The sequence below is a fragment of the Dermacentor silvarum genome, chromosome 6 (assembly GCF_013339745.2).
Source record: "Dermacentor silvarum isolate Dsil-2018 chromosome 6, BIME_Dsil_1.4, whole genome shotgun sequence".
Lineage (NCBI taxonomy): Eukaryota > Metazoa > Arthropoda > Arachnida > Ixodida > Ixodidae > Dermacentor > Dermacentor silvarum.
Window position 1 is genome coordinate 33,646,804 of NC_051159.1, and position 13,711 is coordinate 33,660,514.

General features: G+C 45.0%; 1 protein-coding gene across 2 annotated transcripts in view; it reads left to right on the top strand.

The window, feature by feature from the left end:
- LOC119455394 (serine protease 30) overlaps positions 1-13,481 on the top strand; it is a 35,390-nt gene extending 21,909 nt beyond the window's left edge. The window contains exons 4-9 of one of the 2 annotated variants that reach the window (XM_049668743.1): positions 1,098-1,177; positions 2,252-2,337; positions 4,167-4,453; positions 7,133-7,290; positions 11,369-11,579; positions 12,987-13,481. In XM_049668743.1, coding sequence (XP_049524700.1) covers positions 1,098-1,177; positions 2,252-2,337; positions 4,167-4,453; positions 7,133-7,290; positions 11,369-11,524 — 767 coding nt within the window. In that variant the 3' untranslated portion in view covers positions 11,525-11,579; positions 12,987-13,481. Of the gene's footprint in view, positions 1-1,097; positions 1,178-2,251; positions 2,338-4,166; positions 4,454-7,132; positions 7,291-11,368; positions 11,593-12,976 lie in introns of both variants that reach the window. The other variant, XM_037716797.2, reaches the window with a different exon arrangement.
- Positions 13,482-13,711: the final 230 nt, after the last annotated feature.

Below are 13,711 nucleotides of genomic sequence, written 5' to 3' on the forward strand. Positions count from 1 at the left end.
GGCTTGCTAAAGACAGAGCTCGTTACCACAGGTCTCAGCTGCGTGCGGCACCGACTGCAGGCATTATTTCCAATGTTGGTCATAGACACGGTCACTTCCGTGCTCGGGTTAATTCTTATTCAAGAGTTACCGCAGACATCTAACAACGGTGCATAAAACGAGGGACGTAGCACGGAAGAACATACACAGCCCTGCGTTTAACGCTTCTGTGTTCGTCTCTCGTTTTACGCGCTGTTATTAGACCATTGTGAATCGTGAATAACCAACTTAGACCGAATTTTCGCCCTAGTACATCAGGCAATGAATCCAATCTTAGGGGCCGTACCTCGCGGTGTAGAAATTAGGTAACGCTTGGAACCTAGGAATGCCAAGTTACGGTCGAAATTTGAATATGTCGCAGCTATATGGGACCCCTTTCACGAAAACCTAATACATTCCCTTCACCTAATCCAAAATAACTCAATTCTTTTTATTCTGTGGAACTATACAACCGTACTGCGAGCGTATCTTCAATGAAATCAAATCTGGATCTTCAGTCACTGGCAACCCGTTGAAGGTTTTCCCGCCTGTTGTCGTTTTCATTAGCTATATCACCACTCCGAATTTCATGTCGCGGCCATATTACTTATCTCACCGCACTGATCATCAGCATAAAGTTAGATGAAAGCTTGTTTATATATAACACATGTTTCTTACACTCACTTTTGCCATCTCCGTCGAAATAATGAAATTAACTTCCCGCTAATATTACTTACATAATAACAATGAAGATTTTCGAAAAGCACTAGCTAATATTGTATAACAGCAAGCATTTGTATGAACTAATGTTGGTTGTTCTTATGTTACTTGTATTATGCCGTGTTGCATTACTGTATTTAACAAACTTTCAGCTAACATTGCATTATTAGCCAATGTGCATAAACTCGTACTTTAATTTCCCCTATTTCTTATGTAACCATCTTAGGCCAGCTGCCCTTTAACACCATAGTGCTACTTTAGCTACAGTTTCAGTATGAAGTGTGTCAAGTCACTGCTACTGCTAAGTCCTCCGGTGTTGAGGTGCACTGACCAGTTCCCACTCCATCTGTTCTGTACAGTCTGCGGGAGGTCAACGAACAAGCCACAGAGGAGAATCATAGGTGGTGAGGATGCCCAGTACGGGGAGTTCCCATGGCAGGTAAGTTCCTGATGAAACTCCCCGGATAATATGCCTTTTTTTTTTTAGCTGTGTGCGAACATTAAAAATTTTGAATACGAATCGAATAGGCTTTGCTATTCTATTTGTATTCGATTGTATTATTCCTTATTCGAAGTTGTCGGATATTCGTTTTGTTTGAAATCTATAAGTGACAACAACAGGGAGAAAGACGGATTCAAATGGAGGCTCACCTGATTGATTCCGGTGCAGGAAAAGCGCTGTTGTCGCGCAAATGACGCAGTTCTGAACAAACGCGTGAAGGAGGTCATTTATGCCTAATAGCTATCAGCCGTTGAGTAAGCATGCCTCGCCTTAGGCAGCCTATACGAAAGTGCTGTTTCTATTTAGACAAATCATTATCACTTGACTAATTGCACTACGTTGGATTCCTTAAAAACGATGTGCGGTGCTGTAGTAGGGCCCTCGCAGTTTTTTATGAACACTGCACTCTGCTACGTGCACCTAGCGATGTGCTGTTCCTTTTATTTTTTTGCTGTCATTGTCATCGAGCACCAGATATGATGGCACTTTCCTTTGTTTCTCATGTACAAGCCTCTCATGTGACCTGACATGCTGTAGTTAACGGTATTACATGTCAAATGATGTAAACAATTCTTTTGTTGCTGAAGACACTCCACGAAACTATTCATTTTCCTTGGTTTTTAAGTTACCTACCGAAACGTTTCGTACTGCCATTCCAATAACTGCATAGATTTTCCGTGTGCATGCTTCCCGTATACATCTTACGGAATCTGTGTGAACTCTAAAAAAAATCCGTTTAATTTTCATAAGAATCGTACGGAAAGCATATGAAATATTTGGAGTGCATACGAAACGTTTTAGTACGGTCGGGACTATCCGATATTCGATGAGATTTCCAAAAGATCGCTTTTCTCGAATATTCGCATTCGATTCCCAAATTTTGCTGTATAAACATCCCTACTCCTTTTTTGTGTGTTCAGGTACAATGTGGTTCCATGTAACATATGTAGAGCTGTATAACGAGCACGTGCTGGTATGGCGTGTGTTGACATACGTGTTGATGTGGTGCAGGCCCATATCAAGATCTCCCGTCAGCAGTGCGGTGGAGCCCTCGTCAACCATTACTACGTTGTTACCGCGGCGCACTGCGTCCATCAGTGAGTACAAGGCTGCCAGGCGTAGGTAGTCGGATTCCGTATCTTGGCTCACGGATCCAGCAATGTAAAATACTGCAGTCGTGCCTCTGGGCGTCATTAGCGTCCGCATGAACTGAGTGGTGCTGAGGAATCTTTTAAGTAGGTAACCGTCACCTATAGTAAATACGCGCAGTGCACAATGCTCCGCCTATACCTTCATAGCTATGCAGTCATCCCTTGTGCAGTCATCAGCACCCACAGCGTCATAACGACTTATGAATGAAAAAAATATATTTGCAACTGTAGATATGTACCTGATGAATTTCGGTAGTTCTTCTCAACTTAAATCCTTTCAACATGCGCCTGCTATGTCTGCGCGTTTACTAGCTTTCTCTCCCTCATGATAAATGCAGACGATTTAGGCGTGAAAGACGAACGGTGTCTCAACTTGTGTGTCCTGGTTTCGTATTGAAAACCTGCACCATATCTGTCAGGAGCACGGAACGTCGGGCTGAAAACGTATTAGCCAGGCGGCGGTGCCAAGATATGAGCAGTAGGTCCGGATGGTAGGCAGCCTAAAGGACCGTCGCACGGCTCGGGACTTGCTTTTGGCTTTTGCAAGGGAATTCCGACCTCTTACGGTGGTCGTAAATATTGCTTCTCGCAGCACGTCTTCCCGTTTCGAGATACTTTTTTTTTTTTGCCCTATCTAAGTCAAAGACTGATCCCTCGTTCAATAAAGCTTTATTCGATCAATCGGTGCTGATTTCCGGCACATAATTTGCCTTTGGTAACGACAGACCATGGCGTTAACGCTTACAGTGAAAACTTAATGGATGCATAGTTCAAATCAGTTTATTATTATTATTGCATCATTTGTTAATGAGGGCATATAAAATATACAGACGAGGGTCCCAAAGTACAAGACTGCAACGGGACCCTCGATGAAGGTTACAAATAAATAATACAAGGATCAGCAGCAATGCGAAACAATGGAACAAATACATCAAATAAAAAATAACAGTAAGCATAAAGGATTATGAAGCATCAAAAAGCATGAACGCAAAAAAACGAAGAAATTGAGAAATAAATACTGTATATAAAAACACAAATCTAGTACAACTTAACAAGCATCAATATAAAAAATTCAACAAACAATCTTTTAAAGAATTCTTGAATGAAATTTAAAAACTTTCGATTTAACAGACATGGGTAAATGATTCTACAATGTGATCGCACAGAAGGATGAAGGTGGTTTACAGTAATTGGTAGAAACCTTAGGTAACAAAAAATTATTGTTAGCAGCAAACCTAGTGCAGTTGGATTTTATTAAAAGATCTGAATCAATGAAATTGATGGCAAGTTGATTTGTTAATTGTTGAACAAGTTCGCGGAAGCTTTCCGAGAACCTTTATTCCATTTGTATGTTTACAAACATAGCTTCCAAAATACTTTTCGCTTAGCCTTCTGGAGCAACAGAAGTTACAATAGCGTACAAATGATTAGAACTCTCCAGCTGACACCATGCAGTGTCGCTGTAGAGTTAGGATGTCTGAAAAGTGATTTTTACAGCTAATATAACAATAAAGCTGTATGCGTGAGCTGGACGCATAGGGCACGGTCGTTTCTTATACCTGAGCACATTAAGAACATGTGTTTCTAGTATACTATAGGACAAAATACTTAGCTCGAGTGTCAAAAAGGCATGACCGAAAGGTTTCTTGGGTCAGGAGTGCAGGAAAAGAGTCGGCACACGCACGAGATCTATACGCGGGCCCTTTTGCGCGCTTGTGCGTCCATATATATAGCTTACGCGTGCGCGACCCCGTGGTCCCCCGATTCTTTCGCAGCACGCCCCTGCGGCGAATCTCGGTGATCCTGGGCGCGTACGACATCCAGGACCAGCGGTACCAGTCGTCCCAGGCGCAGGCGTACAGCGTGCTCGAGAAGAAGATCCACCCGAACTTCGCCTTCTCGGCGTCGCAGCCGGACCGCTTCGACGTGGCGCTGCTCAGGCTGGACCGGCACGTGCGATACCAGGAGAACATCCTGCCCATCTGCCTGCCGCCCAGGGGGTGGACGTTCGAAGGGTGGCGAGCCAGCGTCACCGGTTGGGGAAAGACAGACTCCACGCTCAGTACGCCCGGTTTGCAGCAACTTCCTTCGCTGTCGTTATTGAATTTATTTATTTACAGGGTACTGCCGGCCTTAGTCTTACCCCTTGGGCAGCAGTGGGCAGTGCGATATACAGATGAACAAAAAACGAACAGCAATAAAGCGTTACAAGAATTCAATCCATTGCAGTAGACAGATATTGCCTGAAATGCAAGAGTTGCAAGGAGAATATTATAACAACGCGACATTGAACACAAGTGCACGCGCGCTAGCCGAACAGGGATCCATCTGACCAGAGGAAGGAGACACTGGTTAAGTTGGGGCACATTTGTAACTCCTGGTCAACTAACAACGCGCACAAAGGACAAGCACGTGAAAAAAATCTAAACAAGGCAGAGGTTTAGAGGGAGATGCAGTATTGAAATGATCAACAGCGATCCAAGAAAGGGGTGCCGCTGAAGCCAACGTTACTAAAGAAGATTTTTTTATTTATTTAATAAGGCTGCCGCATTCCTTTTGGAAGCCCAGGAAGGAGCGGTACAAACGTTACATGATCGCATACTCTTTTCATTCAAGAGAGCAACAAATGAAAGCATATTAAACAACGCAAGCAATTTATTATACACAAGTCATTGCAAAGAAATACGATGACGCCGTCAGATTTTCTGACAATAGGAAAGGCGTAAAAAAAGCAAAAGAAAGGTACATGAGAATATGGAACAGAACCAAAAAGAAAGAAAAACAAACAAACAAGACACAATGAATGCATGACATTACAAGTACGCCTGCACAGTAGATAATAAGTGACCTTGTCGCGGCATTCCTTGTTTCACCACTGTTGAACATGACAGGAAAACGAACGCATCATGGCGATACGTGTGCATTCATTGCTGTGTATTTTGGTTGCGCAGTTCTCTGCCGAAGGTACACTGCATAGGACATCGATATTTTTGTCTTTTCTCTTTCTAGAGAGACCGCGGCAGGAGTATATGGTGAGGTAGCGGATTCCCGAGCACAAAGTGTATGGAATATTTCGAACGCCTGTCCAGCGTTACTCCTGCCTGGTTCCCATTCTCTTATTTCACAATAACGCTGCAAATATTCTATGAGATCAAGCTTCAAACTAACAAGCCTTTCTGTATACACAAATTGGAGATGCGAAAGAAATAAATGTCGAACATCCCGAGGCAATTGCGTCGTTCATGTAAGCGATGACGTTCGGGACGCTCCTAGATGAATGCGTGAATATTTGAAACTTTTGAATGAGCAGGCAAATATCCTGCTATTATCTTTGGTCCTCCATTCAGTCAGATCATGCCCTAAGATTTCAATGTTTTCTAACTCTTTCCAAGTAATACAGTGCATTCATGCGGGCATTGCTGAAAAACCAATTCAAAGTAAAATAAGTATTAAAACTGTGGCGAATCGCCACAGTCCAATAAAGTATGTACTTGTACGGCGTCGCGAAGCCAGTCGGATCACGAAGATGGTAACTTGATTTCCGGCACGAGCTGAAATGCGAACCAAATGCAAGTCTTATCATTTTGTCGAGAAGCTGCACCAAATCTTTCAACTCATTCTTACACAGTGAAAATCTCAAGGCTCCCCGAGGGATAGCCATCTAAATGAAATCCACTCTACAGTGGGCTCGCGGCACATTGCGTAGCTCGTTTGACGCTGTAAAGACATTCTAGTATGTTCCTGGAATAGCCGTAATTCATTTTGAATAAGTTGTGTATGATAGAAACTTTTTTCAAATTTTCTCCTGAAGCCAGCACTCCTCTTTTATGTATCTTACAGAAAATGCATGCATTCCCTAATAACTGGACTGCTTCTTCAAGAATTTTCCACATTTAATCTTTTATTCCCTTTGTCTTACGTCGTCGCGGTCTGTGATTTCGTTTCGCTTATGACTTCCAGGCTGCATGATCACTCTAGTGGTGCCTACAGAGTAGGCAAATACGCATAATTCTTTAGTGCGTGCGGGGGTTCTAAACAAACTCCACCAACCTTACGCTGCTAATAAGATCGTAAGTGCGCGATGACTCAAGGGAAGCTTTTCTTTTTTCGGTAATGTTTCATACCCAAGGTAAATATTGCCTTTTTCATCGGAGACAAGGAAGGAAAAATTACAAAGCACTTCGTCGGCAACAATTTTACATATAAATTTCCAGTTACATGCATTCTGTGTTTTCTTCTATTATTTTGCTTGTAATGATTTATTGATGAATGATGAATTGATTTTGTTTGTGATGTTTGTCTTTTTCTGTCTAGATTGTGAACGCACCTATGAGTTTGGTGTAATAAAAGGCTATTGGATAGTACTGAGGTGAAGTTACGATTGCTGAGACAAATCCAAGCATGTTGTGCTAATCTAAATCTCCTCCCAGGGTGAAAAGTTACATAAACAGGTATAAAGTACATCAGACAGCCTGGCCGACGTTTCCATGGGTGGGCCACCTACGAAGCTAAACCCACACATCGAAACGTCGGCCAGCCTGTTCGAGGCACATAATCCGTGTTTATACAACTCTTATCCCACAGTGTGTTTCCTAGCTTTCGGCCCTCCATCTTGACTTTAAATCTCCAATGCAGTATTCTAAAATCCCGACTACAGTGCTTGAAACTGTTGAAAAACTGTTTTGTGCGTGTGTTGTAACCAGGGCATGGTTTCAAGCAGAGTAACTGTACCGTCCCGCAGGTAACCGCTACGGCACGCGGGTCCTGCAGAAAGTGGAGGTTCCCATCATAACGCGCAGCGAATGCGAGCACTGGCACCACATCCGCGGCATCCGCATCAGGATCCACCAGGAGATGATGTGCGCCGGCTACAAGGAAGGGCGTAGGGACGCCTGCGTGGTGAGAGAGAGCGCCTATGCTCCGGCAGAACGCCTCCTGCTCGTTAAATGCATCACTCTCTCACACTCAAGGACGACCAGTCACTCTCGCTCACATCTAGAGTGTACACTAATTCTCACACTCGCAACAATGGCTCTGGAACGAGTGATTTAGCACGCAGGCTAAACAATCCTTCAATTTTTTTTTCTTCTTTTCTGGACTTGCGAGCAGCGCTGAAGCGGAGATAGTAAGTACCCTCATTGTAACAAAAAGATCTTCGGTACGTAACGGAAATACATGCAATGTACATTAGAAAAAAGTTTAAAGTAAAAAGCATTTGTAAAAGACTTCAACGTTCGCTTTTAAACGCAACAGATCTCATCAATATCGTTGCCATAGATGCCGACGAAAACTATTTCTTCGCGCCCATGATAGGAGCTCCTCGTGACACAGGTGAAGCTTATAAGGCAACAACGCTGTTGCGAGCGTGAGGCTGCACACGTTAGTGCGCCGAGCACCGCACTATACTCGCAGCCAAGTTTTTATGCCAGTGAAAAGCAAGCTGAAGTTCAGGGCCGGAGCACGTGCTAGTGTGCTACGGCGCCAAGTAGTCCGGCAGCGTTTGACAGCGCTTTCAGTATCTTAGAGCAGACACTGAATCAACGTAGCATCCCCGTGCGACGGTTTCGCAACTGTCCAAACGCGGAAGAGCAAAACAGAAAAAATAAGCCCTATGTAACACCCAGTGGTGCATTATGCCTTATTCGGCTGTTGTGAATAAGATGTTAAGGTTTCCTCTTCCTCAGCTTAAACTAACGCGGATGCGAACGTAGGATATTTTTAAGGAGCGTTCTTACTTGCGAGCGGTTTGCACTCTCAGAAAGGTGTCCGCGAGTATAACTTAATCATGGAATAGTCGACAGCTGGGCGAGTTGGTACGTATTCATCTTTTATTACGATAGCAATTATATGGACACTCCAAGCGGAATTCTGCCATCGGCGTCGCCGTCGCCGTCACCGTAAGATTCCGTATAAAGTCCAACGGCGAAAAAGTCGTCGCCGTGCGCCGTATGCTGTATGTGCGAGTGAATGCGCACGACGGACGCGCGCTTTCACGGGAGCGAACGCACGGCGGAGAGCAAACGCGACTTCTTCCGTCGCGCGAAAGGCCGTGGGGGACGGGAGGGAGGGAGGGAGGTGAGGCGACGTTTAGCTGCGGCACCAAATACTTACCTTGCGACCGGGCGCAAGGGGAACTGGCGACTCAATCACCCACGCGAAAGGAGGAAAGTGGGAAGGCAGCGCGGGAGGGAGGGGTTGCGGCTTCTGCTCTGCGAGAAACTGCGCACTTGTACTTTGAGCGGCTGGTCGCTCGCACCGTATCTTGAAAGCGATCTGCAGACGGCTCATAGCTTTGTATGAGCTGTGCCTTTCGCCGCTCAGTTTCCGTTGCAGCGATAGACCGCACGAACCTTCGCTCGCTGCTGCTGGCGCGCTTGCTCACGCCAGCGTTCTGACAGCGATTGTGTGCGGATTGAGTGTGATCTATTCATGTTTGTTCGTGCGCACTGACATCGTGCTTGTTAATTCAGTTAGTAAGCGTATTTGTCCAGCTTTATACAGCGAATAAAACTACTATCCTTACTCCGTATAACTGGCTACTAATTTCCTATCGCAATTGATGCCTCGCCTTTCGGGCGAAACTGCGTCTTTTTTTTTAACAAACTGAGTGGTGGGACAGGACACGAGGAAAGAAGTGAGACAGACGAGCGCAGACTAACAACTGATTTATTGAAAGCACGTAATCCACTTTAAATAGTGCCCAGCCTAGGTGACGTATCACCACCAACGTTTACAGCGTAGCAAGAAAAACCTTTAGGTGAAACCTTTAAAAAAACAGCCTACACGTGGAAAGCCACATGAGTCAACGGTAGCACGTGGAGCATAGGTACGCATACTCCATGTCAGATAGATTAATCGTCGGGTGGCTAATGCACCCTCTCCCTTTCTCCTGATGTGGAAAGCCTCTATTATCTTACGGCCGATGGGTCTGCTTTCCCTGGAAACAACTTCCGCGTCCTCGAAAACAGGCCTACAACCGCACTCTGGGCAGTGCGCCGGCAAATGTAAACCCGGGCTGTTGGAAAGCGATCGCTCATGCTCCCTTAATCTCACGGTAATACATCTGCCGCTCTCTCGGATATATGTTTTACCACACATTAAGGGCACCTGATAAACTACGCCTATCTTACACGGCACAAGCTCGTCCCTATGTTGGATATGACACTCATCTCTCCGTGACGTGCTGGCACACTCTTTCTTTTGCCTTACTAAATTACAGACCTTCGGCAGCTTAGCTGGGTCTGAAAAGGCTATGTGTACACCATACTTTTTTCCTATCTTCTTCAACCCATGGTAGAGGCCATGAACATACGGAATGACCACCGTGTAAGATAGGCGTAGTTTATCAGGTGCCCTTAACGCGTGGTAAAACATGTATCCGAAAGAGCGGCAGATGTATTACCGTGAGATTAAGGGAGCATGAGCGATCGCTTTCCAACAGCCCGGGTTTACATTTGCCGGCGCACTGCCGAGAGTGCGGCTGTAGGCCTGTTTCCAGGACGCGGAAGTTGTTTCCAGGGAAAGCAGACCCATCGGCCGTAAGATAATAGAAGCTTTTCACATCAGTAGAAAGGGAGAGGGCTGCATTAGCGACCCGACGATTAATCTATCTGACATGGAGTATGCGTACCTATGTTCCACGTGCTGCCGTTGTCTCACGTGGCTTTCCACGTGTAGACTGGTTTTTTAAAGGTTTCACCTAAAGGTTTCACCTAAAGGTTTTTCTCGCTACGCTGTAAACGTTGGTGGTGATACGTCACCTAGGCTGGGCACTATTTCAGGCGGATTACGTGCTTTCAATCAATCAGTTGTTAGTCTGCGCTCGTCTGTCTCACTTCTTTCCTCGTGTCCTGTCTCACCGCGTAGTTTGTTAAAAAAGATTAATTAACCATTATTGCAATACAGTTACATCCGTTTTCTATTTATTTATTCGTTTCTTTTTTATTACATGAGTGTAGGAGAGGTCGGCATCAGAGGTGGTGCCTTCTAGTTCGTCTCTCTTAGGCAAATGGTACATTTAAAAAAATAGGCCGCCTCAAAGAAATAAGAGAGTAAAAAAGACTGAGACACCATATCACAAAGAGAGGCCGGCTAAAACACATAGACGGCAACGCATAGTTCACTTAAAACTAAAATTAGCACATTGTACAGCGGAGAAAGTAACGTTATTCGATATTATAAAGCAGTACGTCAGTTGTAATTCAGTTTCATTTCAACGGAGCAGTCTTCAATAAAACATATTGTTATTGTCAAGGCTCTAAAGAAAAACTTACTGCTTGCATCTCTGTTGGTGTCACCTAAATTGCGCAGCATTGTCTAACTTTATTCGTTCACATCGTTCAGTAATTCGTTGAGCACTTCTGCCTGCTCTGGAAAGCTTTTGCAGGATCTGCTTGATCAGAAAGTGGGGAGAAAAAGAACATAAACTACTGCTTATACAAGAACCGCAATTTGAATCAGTTGTGACTTCAGGACAAAATTATTGCTCTTGGTTCACAACCCGAAACATCGCGACTCATAATGTCCAGATATATGTATACCACGTCATTCCCGGCCCATCATCTTGCTGTACATAGTACCATACAAGTCCCCCCCCCCCTTCCAACTGTGGCAGTATTCGTGATGGTTATATTGGGGAAACGGCTTTTGGTGGGCTACTTCTTCATGTTTTCATTAGGGGCTGTATTCTCGAACGATCACTTTCGGGGATGCTATCGCTTTCGTGAGAGTTCGCGTGGCACGGTGCGTGGCGCGTCGGCGTCTACAGCGACGGCATTACTGGCACTGTGTCAGGACAGCGTGCTTGGCACAGTGCGAGGAACTCCATTGGCCATAGCGAAATCTCTCGAAAGTGATCGTGTCCCCGAAAGTGATCGTTTGAGAACGCCACCCCAGGTCACAGACAGCAATACCTCCTCCACTTATCTATGTTCACAGACATCTATCAAAGCAATCTTCGGCGATCTTGTCTTTTCAGGGTGACTCCGGCGGACCGATGATGCTGAACTTGAATGGTCGGTGGACGCTCGTCGGAATCACGTCAGCAGGATTTGGGTGCGCGCAGTCATTCCAGCCCGGAATCTACCACCAAGTGTCCATGTCCGTCGACTGGGTCATCGCGAACATGCAGTGACCGGCAGCATGACAAACGAACGAGCCGACAGTGTCCCACCCAATGTGCAGGCAAAGTGTCTGTCCACTGTAAGGGCGCATTGTTTCGAAAGTCTCCTGTGAAGAGAGAGTCAAATAGCGTTCCACAAGTTCCACAAAAGGAAACAATAGCTTCGAGCCAGCAGCCTCGTTGTCAATTTCTTAGATACCGTCACTGCAAGCTCGTTTCAATTGTTGTACGAGGAATGCTTGAAGGAAGCATCAAGGAATGCTTCAAATATGGTAACATACAATGATGATTGGTAGCGTGGGAGAACTGAGCATGCGTATAAGTAATATCTCCAAGCTGCCCTGGTCAGTTTTGTCAAACTGTAATTGGCCCGCCCACGAAAGACCTTGTACAGTGCACGTTAGTGCGAAATGGAGAACTTACGCGAGTGTACTAGCGTTCCCTATACTGATAAAGCACGCTGACTGTGTCTCAAGAGCGAGTGCCCATGCAGGGTATACCATCAAAAAGCAATTATGCGCGAAAACCAACATTCTCTGTCATCGTAAGACTGGAGTCTTCGCGGTTGGCTGTGTTAGTGCAGTTGGGCTATAATTTCGCCATTAGTAAGAATCACTCAGATGTAGCGATTGAAGCTCTCAAATCTTTATTCAGTGTAATGACAGCGGTGGAAAAAGAAGAACTGAGCTAGCTTTAAGGAACCTACCGAGTTATTCATTTATCTGCGATGCAGGTTCAGCTAAGTAATTCTTAAGAACACGCAGACCATAGATTTTGGAGCAAGAGTATTAACCGACTACTTGCCTCGTCTTCGCTTAGACAGCCACATTTGCTTAAAGTACGAAGGCGCTGTAGTTCAATGATTCACCAAATTGACCAAAGTGCAGAAAAGGGAAACGTCACTTCTGACACTCTGCGATGTATTTACAGACGCATAACCTTCTTCATTGTGGTCCTTTGATTTGCTGCTAGCTCTTTGACCATATGCATACCGCTTGTATAATGGTTACTACAAACACTTTAATGCGGTGATTTATGTATCATGGCCATTGGCAGTGCCCTGTAACTGCGGGCGCTTACCGTCGAAAGAACAGCACCCATTCTATGCCAGCGTTCACAAGTGTATGAACGTCTTTTGCGGTAAATATCTTCGAAAAATACAGCCTATGCCACAATGTACGAATCATTAGCGCCAAAATACTTTCGAGCGAAAATGACTTTACAGAGACAGTATATTGGCACTCATTTTTGCACATATTGTTTATTGTTGCTATAGCAACACCTTAAAAAGCGCTAATGTAAACGTTACGAAAGATCCAACGTTTTTTCGGCCAGAAAACAAGCAAGGAAGATGATATGGAAGGACATGTAGGACTTTGGAGCAAAGTCCTAGGGTCCTAGTTACACCAGTCGATGTTCACACTTGATTCCTGAATCCTAATCTGCGTCTTTTCTTTTATACAGGGGAAGGGAGGACGGGCGCAAAAGGAGAAGAGAAACATTGCAAAAGGAAATGAGCAACAATAAGGAAAAGCAAGCAGCAAAGCTAAACACATGTACTGTGCATTCCTACACGGCGCTTCCGTGTTACAGGAATTGTTACGGAATGGCAGACTCACGAGTGTCCGCAAGTGCGGTTGCTTACACGCTCGATCGTGCCTCGAGTACAATGGACAACAACGGTGATGACGAACATCGAGTGAACAGTGTTTGTTGCAGTCCGTGGACAAAGTGCTCGGTGACGAAAGAGTGTGTTGCCCGAGGGAGAAGGAACGCCGGCGAGTGATAGTAAATAAACGTTATCGATCAAGGGACAATGTGCCAATCGTGCTCTTCCCAGATGATTGGACCACGACGCAGCTTGCCTCGAATTTGTTCTCTTTTTTTTTTTCGTATAGCGCGCTCCCTCAACGGTGGAGTGTCCGTGAACTGACGTGTTGTTACAGCGACTCATTAAATGTTAGGAATTTCCAGCGCAGCTGCCTCCTGTGTCTCTTTCATTGCTTTTTGCCTGTTTGCGTGCAAACATATTTCGTATACGTATGATCAGGTAAGTATGTGATGGTACTTTGACATGTGGTAGTCGTGTACAGTGCGGTTGCTTTCATCATGAAGCGCGAGCCGCGTGCATGCTGTTAAAAGGCAAGAAGGAGTTTTTGAGCTTTCAGAAAATTAACTTCGTGCGCCAGGACTACGTGG